At 39.5% G+C, this 19,437-nt stretch overlaps 1 protein-coding gene and 1 non-coding gene across 3 annotated transcripts; both read left to right on the top strand.

Annotated features, from left to right (window-relative positions):
• The first annotated feature begins 86 nt into the window (after window positions 1-86).
• On the top strand, window positions 87-13,784 carry TGDS (TDP-glucose 4,6-dehydratase). Of its 2 annotated transcripts, XM_066313441.1 has the most exons (12): window positions 98-437; window positions 1,860-1,926; window positions 2,313-2,381; window positions 4,485-4,575; window positions 5,483-5,625; window positions 7,125-7,223; window positions 8,065-8,124; window positions 9,696-9,739; window positions 10,017-10,182; window positions 10,761-10,819; window positions 12,685-12,782; window positions 13,140-13,784. In XM_066313441.1, the coding sequence occupies exons 1-12, from the start codon at window positions 361-363 to the stop codon at window positions 13,238-13,240; spliced, it is 1,074 nt and encodes a 357-aa protein (XP_066169538.1). In that variant the 5' UTR covers window positions 98-360; the 3' UTR covers window positions 13,241-13,784. The 2 variants fall into 2 exon arrangements, with proteins under 2 accessions (XP_066169539.1, XP_066169538.1); XM_066313442.1 differs by lacking the exons at window positions 12,685-12,782; window positions 13,140-13,784 and adding an exon at window positions 11,516-12,678 and having other exon boundaries at window positions 87-437.
• A 4,596-nt stretch (window positions 13,785-18,380) lies between these two features.
• Window positions 18,381-18,453, top strand: TRNAF-GAA (transfer RNA phenylalanine (anticodon GAA)). The gene has a single exon. It is a non-coding gene; the product is annotated as a tRNA-Phe (tRNA).
• The last annotated feature ends 984 nt before the right edge of the window (window positions 18,454-19,437 follow it).

Genomic DNA, 19,437 nt, shown 5'->3' with positions numbered 1-19,437 from the left:
CGTGCCCGCCCTCGGGGGCGTGACCGAGAGCACAAGCCCCGCCCCTGCGGCAACGTGTCCCGTTGCCGGGTCCGGCCGTAAGTTGAGAGACCTAGAGTCGTAAAAGAGACGGCTATCAGTCGCTGCTGAATGCGGAGGCGAAACATTGGCCCTTTTCATAAGCCGCGCCCCCCCCGCTGTCGGTGGCCTCGGAGACGGTGACAGTTTCACTCTTGGAGACGCGTGGGGAGCGAGAAGTCGATCTTTCAAGGAGCTTCTTGCAGGCGCTGCTACTCTGCCCGTGAAACTCACGGGCCCGTGCCGCGCACGCGCAGTGGAGGGGAAAAGGGAGTGAGGGGATCCTGCCGTAAAGCGCGGACGATGTCGGGGCGGGCGGGCCTCGGTGCGCTGCCGGTGTTCGAGAAGAGGGTCCTGGTGACGGGCGGCGCCGGCTTCATGTGAGTGAGCCCCGCGGGGCCGGAGCGGGCCGCCGGCCTCCTGTCCGGGGACGCGGCGGAGACGTGGCGGGCATGGATCCCGTGGTGCCACCTCCCTTGTACCCGTCCCGGTCCGGTTCCTCGGCGCCGCTGGTTCGGGCTGCGTTCACTCAGGGGCTGCTGATGACTCGCCCCTGAGGTGGGTTCTGGGTGGCAGGTGCTGGGGAGCGAGATGGGAGGCTGCCCCGGCCGTCCTTCGCCTGCGGCCGGCGAGAAGGCGATGGCGGGACCGTCCGGAGCTGGCGGTGGGAGTCGGTGCTCGGCCTCAGCCGGAACGGGGCTGATCAAGGGCCTGGAACGCAAGCTGTATGAGGAGCGGCTGAGGGAGCTGGGGTTGTTTTGCCTGGACCCTTAGGCAAAACAACGTTATCACTCTCTTCAACTCCCTGAAAGAGGGGTGTAGCCAGGTGAGTTCAGCCTCATCTCCCAGGCAGCAAATGAGAGGATTAGAGGACAACGGTCTAAGCTGACCCTGTGGAGGTTTAGGGTGGACGTTAAAAAGAATTTATTAACAGAAAAGATGATTAGATATTGGACTGGGCTGCCCAGGGAGGTCAGGAGTCACTGTCCCTGCAGGTGTTCTGGAAACGACTGGACGTGGCGCTTAGTGCCAAGGTTGTGTTTGGTCGTAGGTTGGACTCGATGAGCTCAGGTCTTTTCCAAACTAATGGGTTCTTTGCGTTGAAGGTGGCAGGGCTTTGAGCCAGCTGCTATTTCCCGTATCAGCCCCCAGTGCTGTGGGCTCAGTTTGAGTCGGAGAAAGGTCTGGTCTGTCTTAAGCTTGAGCCCATCAAAGTGCTTGGAGTCGGAAGATGTGAGAGGGTTAAATTTCTGTGTGTAACCCCTGAACTCTCAGAATGAGTTTCATGTGCGCAAGACGGTGCTAAAGAGGCAGTGCCACCTGATTGTCTGCTTGTAACTTTACTCATAGCAGCAGTGTCAGAGACTTGAGTGATGGCAGTCACTGTCATGGGTTAGGAGTGTTGGCTGTTTGGTTCTCCCTGATATCTAACATGTAAGCTTTAGAGTGCAAAAGTATTTTACAATGGTAATTGAATATAGCATAAAACAGGTTTGGATTTTTTATGTGACTGTGGGTAGTGCTAATTTCTTTCATTATAACATGAACTTTTATTCTGATTTTTAGTTTCTTAACCATATACATTTATATATATAAAATTTTAGGCTAACGTATAAAATATATATTAGAATAATGGTGGCCTGTTTAAATATCTTTGAACTTGTCTTTCATCTGTCTTGAATATATCCCCTTCTTTCCCCAAAGACTTTTAAAAATGCTGAATTTATTTGGCATTTGTCATCTCTTTACTACCTTAAAGCCAAGTGTATCATTGTAAAATATGTTTTTCTTCTATCCTACAGTGCTTCACATGTAGTCGTCTCCCTTGTGAAAAACTATCCAAACTATCTGATTATAAATCTGGATAAGGTAACAGCTTGTTTTCTTTCTTGATATGGACAACTCTTTTAAGTGATTTATCATGCAATCTATAATATGGTGAAATTTTTATGGTTTATTATTAGTTACTAATTTTTATTTGATTTTCCATTTGTTCCTGTGCAAAGGAAAAAAGTCAACTGGTGTTCAGTAAAAGAATGAAGCTTTTCAAACTCTAAACACCTGTTTAAGAATTTTTGCAGTTAGGATATCTATTGGAGATTTGTGCTTTTAAAGCTTCATATCTGCTTGTGAAGTAGGTTTTTTTGGGAATAAGTTTTTACTTTGTCCTCAGACTTTCCCATGTTTAGGTTGGGTTTGAGTTAGCCTTTTTGCTTCCATGAAACCCACTTATTGATGTTGTGTTGTGTCTTTAGCTCGACTACTGTGCAAGCTTGAAGAATCTTGAAACTGTCTCTGGGGAGGAAAACTACAAGTTTATCCAGGTGATAAAGCCTTCTCTTCCACAAAATGTGACTTTTTATGGATTTTTGATGTTCCGCTTCCATGAGTTTGTTTTCAGACAGAATAAGGATTTTGATTTATTGTTTAGATTAATATTCTGACTTGCTGGGCTTGTGTGCTGAGGTTTCTCCTGTCTACCAAAGGCAGTGCTGATGCTCATCTCTCTATCTTGGGGTCTTCCCAAGGTTGCAGGACATCTGGGAAATGCACCTCAAACAGCACCTTTGTCAGAGGTAGTAGAGGTAAACTTACATTTTTTCTTAGATTCAGGCGAGGATGGATGTTGTGTCGTGTGGCAACAAAGTCCATCGTGTCCAGGGAGGTTACAGCCGCAGGCAGGGAAACAGACGAGACAAGTCTCTCTGGTTAAGCACAAGAGTCCATTTTATTTTCCCCACCCCGAGCCGGGGAGGGAGGAGAAGGCAAAGAGAGAGAAAAGAAAGCAAGAGGCGAGAGGGAGAACTCCACCCCCGTCTCCCCTGAAGTAGAGGGTCCGGGGGCGGGGCGAGGGCAGGTGAGGGCATTGACCTAAAGCCAACGGGGACACACCGAGGGGGAAGGAACCACAAGGCCAAGGTGATTGAGGAGGGGCAGAACCGGCCAAACCACTGTGCACAGAGCACACTGGAAGCATCCCCTCAGGCAGGAGAGATAGCTGGAGTCTGTCTTGCTAAAGCCAGACCCCGGGTATTACATTGAATAGTGGCTGAAAGGACTCCACAGATGGAAGCTGAATTTGCCCTCACCTGTTGGTGACCCTCGTGGCTGTTTAGGTTTTTGTGAACCACCTCTTTATTTCAGTAGGGGATTATCTCTGAGCCCTTGGGATAAGTTGCATGAGAGGAAGGGGGCAGCCTGTTTGCAGACATGCACGTGTGTGCAGTTTCAGCATGACTGAAGGGGCTTTTTGGTTACTTTCCTGAGGTCTTTGATTGTTTCCAGTGCAATACGAAATGTACGAATGCCATATAAAAACCTCGTTAACTGGGTAGATATTAACATTTAATTGCTGAGGAGAGCTTGGAGTTCTGCAAGATACTCATTTAACAGTCAGATCCTTGGGTGAAGCAGGGGAACAATAAGTAGGAATGATATGGCTGTACTGCTTTTGAACAAGGATAGAAATACCTTGTGACAAAATTTACATCAGTATAAATAATTCCATATTTTCACTGTGGGTTGTTTTTTTTTTCTTTTTTTGGTAGTTTGGGGTATGTATTTGGGTCATTTGTTTGTTTCTGTTTTTGCTTTTTAGGGACAGTTGATCCCAGCTTAGCATCCAGTTGTATGCAACCAAGCAGTTTACACTGACAGGAAAAGCTGTCTGGAAAAGATAATCTCTGATGTGCAGGCCTTACGATTAGAACTGTAACATTGGCACTGACCTTAGGAGGCAGCAAGAAGGATACCACTCTCTAGTGGTAGTGTAGAAAGGAAGTCTGTTTTGGAAAGTAGAACAGTAAGTTCAGAAAATTTCACTCAGGGGCTCTATGAAAGATATATTTGAATCACAATTTCTGTTGCTGTGCAGCATAGTTGTACTAAGCTTGAATTTCAGTTTTAAAAAAATTCAATAACTAGCTATTTAGTTCAAACTAATGTCTCTTTAAAAAAAAAATATGTCAAGTCAAAAATAAATCACCAGAATAAACAGCAAGCAGCAAAACCCTTGCAAGACATAAAGGAATCCCCTTTAGTGGGAATCTGCTTCTCCTTTTGCAGTGCCACTAGATGTCCCTGCCTGCTCGCCAGACTGGAAATTCTTCCTTGCTGTGGGAACTTGGCATTTCAGTCCCAGTGTTGGAGCTCCATGCTGTACTTTTGGACACATTGCTATTTCTAATGTTAATAGTAATATAAATTCTGGACTAAGATTTGTTGAGGATTTTTTAAAAAATGAGTGAAATGTTATATATGGTCTTATTTGAGACATGGCATTGATAAATGGCCCAGAACTCAGTTGATAGTGCTGTTTGTATCTTTTGGTCCCTTTGTAATGATTTCTTATGTGATACTTGATACAAAGGGAAGCTGACTATTTTCTATCAAAAATAACTTGCCTTTTTTTTTTTTTCCCTGTTTAGGGAGATATTTGTGAACCTGATTTTATAAAGCAGCTATTTGAAACTGAGAAAATAGATATAGTCCTTCATTTTGCAGCCCAAACACATGTAGGTGAGCATTGCTGTATGTTTTGGTGTTGTTTTCCATGGCTATTCCTGCTTGAAATATATTCCAATATACTTTTTGTCTTTTCCCTTCATATAAACCAAGGATCCAATTTGTCTCTACAAATCACATGACTGTCTGGTGGCCTTTTTAACTCCGAGGGATTCACAGCCTTGATTTAAAAAGGCTTCATCTAACTGTTGTCTTGTTTTCATTGCACATAAGTGGTAATGCGCCTTTTTGTTTGCATTACCTTTTAAAATTCTGTCTAGACTCACATGTAGCTGACAGTGCACTGGGGGAGTCATAAAGACAGTGGAGAGAGGCTTTGTACATAGTCTGAAGTTTTTACGTAATTGGATGAAAAAACAGTGTGAAAGCTGAAGGATTAGGCATAAGTCCACTGGAATCTTGTCTACATGCTAAAAAGAGAGAATGAGTTATAAAGTGCCTATTTCAGATGGCTGCTTTTCAGTATCACTGTTAGTAAGAACAATCCCTACCATATTCCATCCATCATGAGAAGAAATCCTCAAAAAATTCTCCAGGAAAATACTTCTCAAAATTTTCAGATTTGATAGGCACAAAGTCATTAAGTAGGGGAACAGCTGTAAGAATCAATACAGCTGCTGATGAGTTATTAGTCATGGGTCCATATTACAGCATCTTGCAACTGTCTTTGGATGACACTTTCCTTAATATACTTAGCTAATGCTATTTTAGATTAAAAAGTCCATAACCAAAAAGCTTTTGCTCATGATTCCAGCCTCTTGTTAAGAACAAGGATTTTTATCTTCAAGCGTAGAAGGTGCCTTCATTTAATAAGGACCTTTCTATCTTGCAGCCTCCAAGTGGAACCTATAGCCCTGTCTTGCCTAAATTTAATCAGAATTGTCTGAATTTTTTAATGTAGATCTTTCATTTTGGCATGCTCTGGAATTCACCTATGTGAATGTTTATGGCACCAGTGTGCTGGTTGCTGCTGCACATGAAGCCAACGTGGAGAAGTTTGTCTATGTCAGTACAGATGAAGTGTATGGAGGTAGCACTGATGAGGTGAGTTTGAAAATGCATGAGAATTTTTCTACTTTACCTGCTTTTAATAGTGAAAGCAAAGTTGAGTTTAACTTTCCCTGGCCTCTGTAAATGTTTAACTTCAGGTAAGCACTGATTGCTTCTAGAAAACTGAGTATCAAAATTGTCCTATTTTTTTTTTCATAGCTTGTTTTATATTGATTGTTTGTTGTGTAAAGCAGTGAGATTTGGGTAATTAATGGTGTCACTACTCCTCAGAGATAGTATCAAAGCAGTGTATTATACAGGTTTTGTCCTGGCGCATTCATGAGACTTCAGTGATGTGCACAGCTTGACAGGCAGGGGACAGCTTTATATTCTAGCTAAAATACTAACAGGATGGTAGGTAGTGACAATTCAAACAGGAAACAATTCCTGTATTACTGTAATAAATATTCAGATGTTTCTGGTTGTCTGCAGATCTTTGATTTTTGAGAATTTATACCTGACCTTAATTCAGAAAATGTAATTTAGCTCAGTGAAAAGGCAAATTATGCAAGTTCATATTTTTAAAGGCATAAATAAAGTTAAGGAGCCATTTGCCATAGTCTCTGGAAATATTTATGTATTTCAGAAGAGTTTGATGCACTTTTTTACTCTGTGTCTTTATCAGTTTCTTCAACACAACTTTCATCTGCAGACTTTTATGGTACCCAAGGGATGGTGTTTTCTTGTGTGTAGACCCGTGGCTTGGGTGGTACTTTCAAGTGAATTTTTTCTGTCTCTGGGCCTTGTAAAGAGGACTTTAATCTGTTTTTTCTTCTCTTTGTGAATCGCACTAGAAGTTCTTGTAGAGTTTGGTGGGTGGTGTTGCTTTTTTTTTTTTTTTTTTTTTTTTTTTTAAGGGGAGGATGGCCATTTAATTTCAGAGGCAAAGGTCAGACAAGAACAGTGAGTGTTTTAATCATCTCAAGGTGATTGTTACCAATTGCACCTTGTGTAGTATCCCTCATTCTTTTGGTTTGTTTTTTTCTCCCTTCAAGTGAGAAGTAGATTAAAGTGTCAGGATAGCCTGGAAGATGCCTGTTCTGGAACTAGTCAGAATTGCTTTGGAAGCTTTTGGGTTGCAATTCTAAATTTTTTTGCAGAAATAAAGTTACAGAAAAGTTTAAGAAAAGACCCCTTTTATTTAGAACTGAAAGATGAATTTGCTAGCAGTGGCTCTGTTGCTCTTAGAGGCAATATATGAACCACAAAAATATTAAGCCTTCCTGTAGCAACAGTAATTATTTAATAAGATAAAAATCTGAGGACCTGCTGCGGTGAGGTAACTCTGTTGCAAGTATAAAAATATGATTGCTGGTAATCTGTCTGCCTCCTATTTTCAATAAATAGGCTGTCTTTTGTTATGGCCTTCTGTTGTAAGGGGACTTTGTCAGACTGATGTCATTGGATATTTAGGGATTTTTGTTTCTTTTGTAACTTTAAGGCTTATCTGGGCAAAAGAAATTGATTAATGCAGATTTTTCTTTTCATTTTAGGAATTTGATGAATCCTCACCAAAACGTCCAACAAATCCCTATGCCTCTTCTAAAGCAGCTGCAGAGTGTTTTGTTCAGTCTTATTGGGAAAGGTACCAAGTAAGTCCATGGAAGCTTCAAAAACTCTGAAGCCTGTAATTAGTTGTCTGTATTATGTATGTAAGAGTATAAAAGAAAAATCAGTACAGTCTACACAGTGTCACCTCTTTACTTACTGTTAGTCTTGAAGTTTGGATGAGTTAGAGAATCTCTTCAATAAGTTGTGAAGATACACTGCAAGACAGTGGGGACAGGTCAGATGTTTTTAATTTTTGTTTTTTTTTTTTTTTTAAATCTGAACTGTAGTATCTAAAAATGTGCTTTGATAAAATGGTCAAAGAGAACATTATGAATTTAAAAAGCAGTGCTAAGCTTGCAGGAAGTACAAAAATATTACACAGAAATAGAACTTGCATAATTCAAATTGTATTAAGACTAGGCTTATAGTTGAAGCGAAAAAGAAAAAAGAGCCTTGCTAGTCAGATTTTTTTAAGCAGACTTAATATTTTGGATACTTTAGACTTCTGTTCTTGAAATATGAAGTTTTTGCTATAAAGTGAACAAGAATAGGATGTTAATGACCTGTGAAGTATACTGGAGTAAGTAATAGTAAGCCAGTCTTCAGTCAGATACACATAAGCAATGTCCTGTGGTGGTTCCAGAGCAAGAGAGATTTCAAACATTTGTCACTTGTGGTGCTCCTACCAGGCTGAGAGGGCTGGAGGCCCTTGCCTGTTGGACGACACACAGAGAGCTTAATTCAGTAACCTTTGTAAGGGCTTGCAGATTTTTGAGTAAGCGCTATGCATGTGTCGGTTTATTTATTGACCAGCAGGAAGCTACAGGTTTTTACTGATATTTGCTTTCTTATGTAATCACATGCATGTTTAATGCTCCCCAGTTTCCAGTTGTCATCACACGGAGCAGTAATGTTTATGGACCACATCAGTATCCAGAAAAAGTAAGTTAAACTGTGCTTTACTCGGAGCTTGGTGTACCAGAATTCAGGGTTGCAGTGATGTTACTTTTTTCTCATGTGCATGGGATGACTTTTGAAAAAAGTACTTTTGCAATTAATACGTAATTATATATTTTGAGCTTACACTAACATCTTACCCTCAACGTGTGTTTTTTGATTGTTGATAAAACTTCAATTAGAGACTTAGAGTTTAAATGAATTTTATGACAGCAATTTTGCTTTGTAATTTTTCGATTTTTCAAAGGATATTTTGACAGAGTTCCTCTACAAATTACATTAATGTTCTGTAATTGTGAATGTTTAATAGCTAAGGGAAACATTTCAAAAAGTAAACTGAGGATACAATGTCTGGTATAGAGAGGGATATTCCAACCTGCATAGAAAATAAGTAAGATGGAGCTCTAGCATTCGTATGTAAGGTGAGAAGTAGTGTGAAGTGACTTGTCGTTGCATGTGTTCCTGCAGACCTTGCAGAGTAACTGTTGAAAAATCTGTGAGAAGGAGTTTTCTTTTTACGCCAGTGCAAGAATCTGCTTGGTTAGTGATTGGAAATACCCTGGTGAAAATGAAAGTACTAATCACATGTACTCTTTGGAATTTGGAACTGGTGGGAAATTTAGATATATTTTATAGTTCTATGGAGATGTTTTTTAATTTAAATTGCTTTTCACATTTTGTGGGGTTATTTTTCCCCCCCAATAAATTTATTTTCACCTACGTTATTGCAGGTAGATAAGCAATGGCTTTTAGAGTACATTTTACATTGATCTGTCTTGCTACAGGTTGCATGATTGTTGGGGGTATATTCAGGGGATGTATTTGCTTGCTTTTGACTTAAATATATTCTTCTTCACATACCAAATTTTAGTTACTGCTAAAAACACAGCACTAGGCTACATTAATCTTTAGTTTTATCTAGTATTCTGCTCCTGTGTTTAGAGTAGGAAATTAAATTTAATTAACTTGAGTAGTTTTCTAGCGGCTTCAGTTTAAGGACTTTAATAGTGGGGGCAACTGTTCTGAAGTATCTGGGGCATTATGAATGGATCTAAGGTTGTAGATGATCATAATGTAAATCTTTGTGCAGCAAGCACACTGTCACTTCATCTGTGTTTATCTGCATTACCTCAAAATTCTGTTGATTCTCTTTCAAATTTGACTATTTTAACAACTCTTTGGTTCTAGATTTACTGCAGTTTGCTGGATGTTTAAACCTTGTTCTGAACTGTTACCAGTAATTATTTCTAGTTAGACTCTGATGCACTGCTGTGTGCAGAAGTAATGGAAACTTCTTTTATTTTTGTAAAAATGTTACATTTGTAACAGGCAGAAGGTAAGGTTTACAATATAACAGAGGTGTCTACTCTTACAGACAAAATCCTTGCAGTTTCTAGGCTTGATACATTCTTTCATTAGATTTAATAAAACTTAGAAGTATTTAAAAGATCTTATTAAAATGCTTAATGCTACATAACTGTTGAAGTTCCTCATTCTTTATAGATTAACAGCTTCTAAAACAGTAATTTTTTTTTTGTTGATGTTCAATTCCTTAGGTTATTCCAAAATTTATATCTTTGTTGCAGCAGAACAGAAAATGGTAGGTAACTCAATTTTTTTTTGTTTTATTTGTGCTATAAAACTGTAATTGCAGTTATAAATATGTGCTAGATTATAAAATGATAATTACATAACTGAATTCTGAATCACTTATTTTGATAACAGGATTTCCTTAAAGTAAAGGATTGTTTGCATGTCAGCTACTTAAGGTACCTTCAGACAACCATCTAACAGCAAAACTGCTTAAAACACAGTCCAGTAAATTCAATGTGTCTATTTGAGGACTAACAAAATTTTTTTGTCTTTCTTGTCTTAAGCTGTATTCATGGTTCTGGACTTCAGAGAAGGAATTTCCTTTATGCAACTGATGTGGTAGAAGCATTCCTTACTGTCCTGAAGGAGGGGAAACCAGGGGAAATTTATAACATTGGAACTAACTTTGAGATATCCATTGCCCAGCTTGCTAAGGAGCTAATCCATTTAGTGAGTAAACAGTTTTGATGTTTTTCTTTACCAGTTTTCATTGCACATATGAATAATTCTACAGACCTTCTGTAGCTCTGAAAAGGCTTAAGCTTGTGGATGTTGGAAGATCCTTGCAGCAGAATGATGTGCTGCCATTTATGTGGCAGCTGGGCTGTGTAAGTTTGCAGTATGGGCTGTCCTGCATTGGGCTGCTGCAGTTCTGACTGGGACGTATCCTGACTGCCATCATGATTAACTACCTTTTTTTTTTTTTTTTTTTTTTTTTTTTCCGATGCTGATTGCTTTAGTTTTGGTCTGAGAATGTGGCACTATTAAAATCTTAACAGTTTGATTATGGATGTTCTAGCAGTGCTGCAGATGAAGGAGACAGGTTGGAGTTGTTCTAGATAATTTTGATAATTTCAGAGGTTTGAAGACTCAGTATACAAAAGAGCATCTCTGTCATTTATATTTTTTATTTAGTGGTGTTTTTTTTGTTAACAAACTTAAATCTTGTTTAAAACCCCCTAATTTTTAAATACATGTTTAGACAGCTCAAGACATATGGAAGTAATATTTGTTTTTCTTCTTGACAGATAAAGAAAACCAATTCAGAATCTGAAATGGAGTACTGGATGGATTATGTCAAAGACAGGTGAGGAATGTGGAGGACATGCAGGATAGTTTTGTCCTGAAGGTTTTCTGAGACTCTTAACCAATAGTTTTTTGTGGAAGTGTTTCTGCTCTAAAGGGAGGGAACACTTCTGAGGGAGTAAGAGCTGGTTTGCTTCCTTAATTTTTTTTTTTTTTTTGCTTGCTTGCTTGTGGATTTGGTATAGAAAATAGGATTTTCCTTTATTATTTGGATCTGTATGTCACAATGAATGTCTTGAAGGGGAACATGTAATGCTAATCTGTCTCCAAACTTTCTTCATGCTTCTCATTATTGAAGTCTGCTCTGGGAAGAGGTCAGGTTTTACACAGCAACTAAATCTTTCCTTCACGGTGGTTTGGACAGTTTATTCAGTGTACTTTGAATTCAGCATCACTGAAGGCGATGGCTTTAGTATTTTGGTGTTAATTCAGACTCGGATGTACTTGATAGTAAGGCCCAGTCTCCACGGGCAGAAATACGTGTCTTTGTAGTGTAGTTAGCTTTAGATTTCTATCTTAAGCTGAAGCTGCTGTCTCAAAAGTAGATGTAAAGCTCTAACACACCAAAGTTAGGGCAGAGGTAAAAAATGGGTCGCTTTTATACATATGCTTTTGCTGTCTGTTTCCACCCTTAATTTCTGTTTCCAACCTTAATTTGGTTTGGCTCTTTTCTTTTATATCCTTTTCTTTTCTGCAGCAACAATGAGTCTCTGCTTACTTTAGATATCACTCTCTCCAGAGTGATTAGAAATGACGTGTCTACTGATAGCAGTTAAGTATTATGGCCTTTAGAATTCTCACTTTCTGTTCACATTTTGATTGTTATCATGGCAACTGAAGTGTCTTTAAAAATGTGCTAACTTTTGTTTTTAAAAGGAAATGTTCTTCAGAATGCTATCTCATTTTATTACAGGACTTTGAACAAATTGCCTTTCGCTCACATGATGTGAGTGTTCAGTAGTTCTCAGTGTAATTCAGTTTGAGATGTTTCTTCATGTGTATTGGGCCTTGTCTGTTAATGTTTAAAATAAATGGGCTTGGGAAAACTAACCACATAGGAATATGTGTTTCAAGGAGTGTTGAGTTCTTACAAAAGATGGTTAAATATACCTAATTTATGACTATTTAATTCTATAATGAGTGACTTAAAGGTCATGGGTGTTACTTGCTACAGAATTTAGTTCTGCTTCTGCTCAAGATTAGCATATTATAGTAACAGTGATAAATGCTTGGTTTGTGCCTGCACATGTACCTTGACTATTCAATATGCCAGTGCCAGTAGTGCAGGAATGCTAGACTGGGCTGCCTATGTGCCAGACTGTAGAAGTGAAAATTTCTGCCATGATTAAATATAAAATGTATCTTTCTGTGTTGAATCTTGCAGCTTGGGATTCTACACATTCAGTATTTCTAAGTTCATGTATCTAATGACCCACTGTAATGATGCTGCTTTGGCAGCCCTATGTGTTTTAAATTTGAAGTGTGTGTAAATTTGTGGGTTTTCAGGATGAAAAATGGAAATGCTAGTATTAGGAAACACTGTCTCTGTGTTGCAAATGCACTGATTTGCTCAAATGCGTTGGCAGTGTTTTGAGTTTTGTGTTCATTTTTGTGCCAGTAAAATACTAATTAATATTTATTCTAGTCAATTTCAAGTCGTTGACTGTACAAACTGAATTGTGGTGTTGTAGCTGCACTCAGCTGCCACGTATTTTTTGAAAGCAATGCAACCTGTTCATGTTGATGGGAATTTTCAAAGTTGAAGCATATCTAATGTTCCTTGGAAGACAGTGTGAGCTACTGCATCTCTAATTAATGAAGTAGTATAATCGCATTGTTTTCTGTGTGCATTTTGTACTTCATCAGGCCTACAAATGACCTCAGATATCCAATGAGTTCAGAAAAAATGCACAACTTAGGATGGAGACCTAAAGTACCTTGGAAAGAAGGAATAATGAAAACGAGTAAGGCTGATACTTTTACACTGATCTAGGGGTAATGGGAGGAGGGAAAGGGGGGAAATGAGTACATAGTTAATGAGAAGCTGAAGAGATTGAATGTAACACTTGAATTTTACATAAAATTGGCTGCTTTCTAAATAGTGAATTTACATTACATAAAAAAAAAGATAATCACTTTTTAATGCTGGAATAAGTCTTATGTAAAGAACTTAAAAAGTTTAAACTGGACTTTTGTAATATTATGGGTTAAAAATCTTCATTAAGAACAATTCGCATGTTGTTAATCTTATATCTGTGGAGTATTTGAATTTCCCTGTTATTTCTGGGCAGCTTGACTCATCAGCATTCTTTCCATACTAGTTGAATGGTACAGAGAAAATTTCCACAACTGGAAAAACTCAGAGAAAGCTTTGGAGCCCTTTCCTGTGACAGACCCGTTTGCCCAGCTCAGTGGTCCATAGTGTGGCACAGAACTGAAGGAGTTTTTTCTACCTCATATTGTCTCTTCTTCAAAGCCTGCAATCAAATGGCCACACCAGAGTCTTGAAGTATTCAAGATACAGGAATCATGATGAGTAAAGAACCACAGTATGGCACAGCTTTGGAATGGTTTCAGCACTTTATAAGTTGGACCTCTTAGTTTCAGCTTTCAGTGCAATATTCTGTTCTCACTAGGTATTGATTTTAAAAAACTGTATGGAGTGAAGAATATTTATAATGTTATAAATCAGTGTACTGAAGTAAAATCTGCCTTATTAAGAATAATTAACTGTGATTGCAGCTTTTGGGACTTGGAGTTATATTTGTTTTAGTTCTGGAATTACTCATCTGTATTAGTTTGTTTTTACAGTGTTATATATATATAATTTTTTGTCACTTCAAAGACTTGGATTTTAGTTTTAATCAAGGGGAGAAATTACGTCTTTTTTGGTGACTATAAATTGATTGGTAAAAGCTGGATACAGCAACAGTATGTTTCCATCCATTTCTCTCCTGGTGCACTATTAGCTTTTGCAAATGGTTTAACTTACCTACTCTATAACTTTAAACACCCCTTTTTAAGGGGAGCAAGGGGGGAAAGATGTCAAGAAGGAGCAGGTGTTCTCCACGAGATTTCCAGAAGCATTTCCTTAAACTTTCTTTTACTGTATTCTTTTTTTGTCTTATTTTACTGTTTTCTTTTTACTGTATTACTGTCTATTATGTGTTAATTCCCTTTTCTTAGCTGTAATTGTAACACACTTGAAATACTGGAACACAGTTAACATTCCAATGATGTTATTTCCTGTGATATGAAGGCTACTTATGGAGAAAAATTTTTAAAACTCTTCTTTTACTGTGAAATGTGGGTTGGCAGACCTTAATCAATGCAGTGTTTCACCATTTTTTCTGTAATAAACATTTTAAAGATAAAACAGTATTTGAGTTGCAATATAAAATTTGGAAAAAACTCTTTAATTCTAGAAATAAGTCAATGAATCTTGTTCAAAGTCGATTTAGTAATAAATACTACGGTGTAACTGGTTTGTCTTAATTAAGAAAAACATGCTGAAAAAACATGCTTTTTTTTTAAAGGTTTTTAGCTCTTCCTCTGTCTTGAAAAAATACCTTCACTTTTTTGTCTTTGAGTGATGTGGCAAACATAAAAGGGTTTTATCACTCTTCCTGGTTTTATCACTTAAGCTTCTGTAGTTGGCACAGTCCCTGATCCTCTGTGGCCTCTGGGCAGAGCTGCAAGCAGCACATGACTGGGATGCTGTGGTATACTCAGAAAAAGCTGTGACTTCCAAAGGGTCTCAGAAACTGGGAGTTAGCTCTTGAATCACAAGTGTTCCCAACTTCATCACACCTTGTATGGTGCTGTTGATAAAATGCTACTTGTGGTTGGCAAGAGTCCCTTTAAAAGAAGGCTAACAAGGAAATTTCTAGGCTTACTGCAGTGCCAAGTATGAGTTTTAAAGTGTCGGAACCTGTTATTGAAGGTGAGTGTTCTGTGACAAAGTGGGATAATACTATACTTGAATTATGTGGCAGTCATATTTTTTGGACTTCTGATACTTGGTTTGGAAGTAAAAGCCTCCATTTGGGATAGATAGAAGTTGCAGGACGTCCTATGTAATGATCTGTTGCATACTTGGCTTACCAGGTGTGCTTCTGTGGATGAATCACTGAAATGTCATTGTCAAACACACGTTGCTCATTACATTGAAATATGTCCTTAATTTTTATACTTTTCTTCATACATAACTTCCTTACAATGTGCATCTTTCCTTATGATATCCATCTTACTGTTCTGTATTTTGCAAAACAACACCAGAAATAGCTAAAGTACTGGAAAAATCTGTCTTCGCTGTATTTGTGATTGCTGTGACAGCTGCTTTGAGTGGGTTGCATGAAAATGTGTCTTTCACATCTCCTTATACTGGAATACTGGCTGTGTTGTGTTTTTAAGAGTAGAGATTACAGATAACTGAAATCTTAATATTTTTAATATACATAACCTGAATGAAAAAATACTTTAAACCTCTGAAAATGGGTGCAGTGTCTTTGGAACACTGAAAATTGTGTTATCAGAAATACACAGAAGAAAGCAGTAGGGGGCGATTGGTTTATTGAACAGCATTTGAAAGTTGTTCTTAATGTATAGGTGCTGAAGATGCAAGCTTTGATATTTATCTGACTATCCAAAGAAGTGATATTACCTGGAATGGATTTTAAATAGGATCTATTAATTTTTAGTGAAGGCTGTTCTAGTTTATTTAAATGTTTTTGAAGATTTTATTCATCCAAGTGTTTGATATTTTTGCCTTTGTGTTATTATTTGTATATATATAAATAAATGTATACATGCACATTTTAAAATGTTGAAATATATATATTTAAAAGTGTAGGAGGATTTTGCTTTGAGCTACTTTGCTGTAGATCAGATTTTCTTAGCAGGTGAGTGATCTGGTAGGAGCCTTTCTTTCACAGGGAAATATATTTCGTGTTAAAAGAAAACTACTTATTTTGCATTAGCCTTCTGGCTTCTGTTGGAAGAAAAGGACAAAGGATCAACTAGTGAATTATGTGGTCAGTGTGGAGAAGAGTGATGCTTTCAGGTTTTATTTCTCACTGATTTTACAGGGAAGCATTCCTGCGAAGGCAGAGTTAGTGATGTAAAATACTGTGAACACTCTAATCTTTCAGTTCATTCTCTCAAGGTTTGTGTCACAGAACAAAGTGAGGCCACACCAGTAAGCAAATAAATGGAGTAAACTTGCACGTCACTTCACTGCTAAAACTTTCTGAGGGAGGAGGGCTAGACTTTGGCAAAGGTTTTGATTCAGGTTCTATCAGGAACTTGGGAAGTTATGTGGGGACTGCCATCGTTTTGCATCTCTTTTGAGATGACTGTTCTGAATTGGATCAGATCTTTGGGAAGCACCTCCTGAAATCCCTTGTGCATTAGGAAAAGCCAACATTACCATCTCACTGTCTTGTGTACCAGAGCTGCTCTCCAGTGCCTTCCTTGCCAGCAGCAAGTGAGAAGATTCGGAAGACATAGAAGTAGGCAGCTGAGGCAGGGCTGTCTGCAGTCACAGAGTCAGAGTGGTTTGGCTGGGAAAAGACCTTAAGAGATCACCTAGTTCAAGCTCCCTGCCGTGTGCAGGGACACAGAGCCCCATCCAACCTAGCTTTGAGCACTGCCAGGGGTGGGGCAGCCACAGTTTACCCTGTGAGCTGTGGCCTGTGGGGTGTTTGTGGTGTGTGTGTATCAGTTCCAGTTTGTGCAACAGAGAACCCTTATTTTCTCTTAGGCTGTCTCTGATCTGACTGGGCACTTGCTTAAATTTGTGTGCTTGCTTGCATTAAGTGGTGTCAGCTGTGGTTGGGGCTGGTTTACAATGTCATAAGATGATGGTCTAGAAAGTAGACCATCTTTTGTTTGTCCACCCTGTACTTGCTTTGATGTAGGAGAAAGATTCTGGGTGGAATGTGGGACATTTTCTATTGGTTTGTGGGGCTTTTGACTCAGAATGCTCAATTTTGCTGAAACTGTGTTCTTATGCTCATTAGACAGGCATGAAATAGAAATACTTTTCTACAGAAGGAGGAACTTCTAATACAAACGCCCTTGCCAAATTCTGTTGGGGGAAAAGATGGCTCTTTTATCGAATATGCAAAATCCGAGACTGATTTGTCCTTTTAATTTTGTTTTGCATTACCTTTAGTTTTTGTTTTTATTCCTACTGCCATTTCCATTTCACCTGACAAAACAAAGATTTCTAAATAAGAGTCTGAATAACCCATTGCTCCATAGTAACCATGATTGTTGTGGTAATGTATGAAAACTCTTAAGTCAATGGTGTTTTGACTTCTGTGCATGCCGTGACACATTGGGAGTTTATCTGCACCAAAGATCACAGATTGTGTTAGCTGCATCAGTAGGAGACACGCTTGTTAAGGGATTACATTCATAATTTCTCAGCAAAACAATCATTGCCAGTGGCAATGGAAAATCATGAGGAGCTTTTTGTATCAGTATGTTATTCACACACCTGGGTGTGGGTGGGGTATTTTTTAACCTCTCCCTAACTTTTTTTTTTTCTTTTTCTTTTTTTTTTTTTTTTTTTTGTGAAGAGTTTTTGTTTTCAGTCACTAAACTGTTGGCTTAGTCCTCAGCCTTTGTACTTCTGAAGATGGGTATTTGACTCCTGAAAACATATCAGCTCCTGAAGAACCTACTGGGCTGAGGCTGCTTCTTCCCCACTCAGAAAAGGAGGGATTTGTTGAATTTCTCTAGTACTATGGAAGAGAATCCCGTTTTTTTTTTCTACTAGCAGGAGGGAGCAGCAGTTGACAATTTTGCAAAACAGCCTCTCTTCCCTCACAGTGTGCAGAAAGTGTGAGTAGGAGATGCCCCCACAGCTGGCTTTTCCTACACCGTGGGCTGTGCAAATCGACACAAACTTGAGATGTGAGTGCACACCACAGCTGCTGACGTGGGCACTCTGATGCATCCTCCACCTTTTCCCTGTAGACACAGAAGTGTGCAACCAGTTGCCTGTTGAAATCAATGCCTAATCAACTGTGTGAATGTACACTATTTTTCTTATTATTAATTACTATTATTAGTCAGGATTTGTGATTTATGTGGGCACAGGGAGCTTCTCCAGTGGAAGACCGTGAACACAAGAATGTGCAGGTGCCCTTCCTATTCATGTCTTTTTGTGATGCCATCATCTCTGCACACCATCTCTATCGGGCTTTAAAATAACATCTCTGAAAACTGAATCTAAAATACTCCCAGTTTAATGCTCCTGAGTCCCATATGATGGGCTCCCCAATAATCCAGAGAGCCACTGCCAAAACCCCTTCATCCTGACATGTGTTTTGTGCACAGATGTTTGTATATGCATAATTTTGTGTTTCTGCTGATTTGTCTTTGGCTTACGCCATAATTTTTTTTGCAAAGACCCATCATTGACTCGTTTGTTGCATTCAGTGCCTCAGGGCTAATAATATTTATTTTATTTAGATGATCGGATGCGAACAACCGCGTGCCAGGTATAAAAGAACGGATTAATAGTACCCCACCGAAAAGAGGGCAGCACGGCAGCCGAAATAGCTCAGTTGGGAGAGCGTTAGACTGAAGATCTAAAGGTCCCTGGTTCGATCCCGGGTTTCGGCAGTATCGTTTTCCTCCTTTTCCTGGCGCTGCCCGGGAGGTGGCGGGCGGACGCTGGGGCCGGGCCGCGGGCTCCGAGCGGCTGCGGGAAGTGGCCCGGCTGTCCCGGGGCTGCGGCAGCGCCTGCGAACTGCCCGGCCGGGCTCCGACCCACCGTGCCGCTCCTGCCGCAGCCTGCCCTGCCTTTGCCTTTCCCTCTTCAGCGCCTCCAGATTTAAGCTTTTTATTTAGGACGGAAGAAATGAAAGCAGCGAACTTCGTTCCCGGTCCCTCCTATGTCCTTGGCTATCTCATGGCGGCAGCGACGAGAGAATGAGAAAGTGAAACTGCTTGAGGACGGGATGACTGGGAGGGAAGGGACCGAGAGGGGAAGAGTGGCTCCAGGGGACAGGGACAGAACGATTAGAGGTTCCTTCTTGCCAAAATCTGAAGCGCAGTTCAAAATTTCCCGGACCTCCCTATTCCTCTGCCGTCAATGGATGGCTGAAACTATTTTAGTTCACAGAAAGGCAAGGGAAGAGCTTCGAGGCCAGGAAATCTGGTAATTAATGTCACTTAGTATTTACCGTTCATCTGTTTCTTCCTGTTCCTTTCTTTACTTGTAAATTGAGAAAAATTATTTGGATTTTCTGAAGCATATTTTTAAGGAGGGCGTCTGGTTTTGGTTTGAAGAGGCAGACAGTTCATTGTTTGCCTTTGGTAATTTGTTGCACCTTTTTTCAAATATATCCCTTTAATCTGGACCTGCCCTCTGTTAAACTTTTTCTCTGTTAGATCACAGATCTTTCTTGGTACCTGGCATTTGGTCATCACTGAACTGTCAAGTCAGCGCCCACCTTTGTTTTGGTAAGATGAAGAAATTACATTCTTTGAGTCTTTCAGACATTACATTTTCTCCTGCTTTTGGGTAATTTTTTTGGTAATCTTCTTAATACACTGTGACAGAGGGTCACAAGTGCGGCTGCTGTTAGGAGCACGAAAAGACGA

Source organism: Sylvia atricapilla, chromosome 2 (genome assembly GCF_009819655.1).
Source record: "Sylvia atricapilla isolate bSylAtr1 chromosome 2, bSylAtr1.pri, whole genome shotgun sequence".
Classification (NCBI taxonomy): domain Eukaryota; kingdom Metazoa; phylum Chordata; class Aves; order Passeriformes; family Sylviidae; genus Sylvia; species Sylvia atricapilla.
Note: the sequence above shows the minus strand (reverse complement) of the source record. Positions and strands in the feature narration are given on the sequence as shown.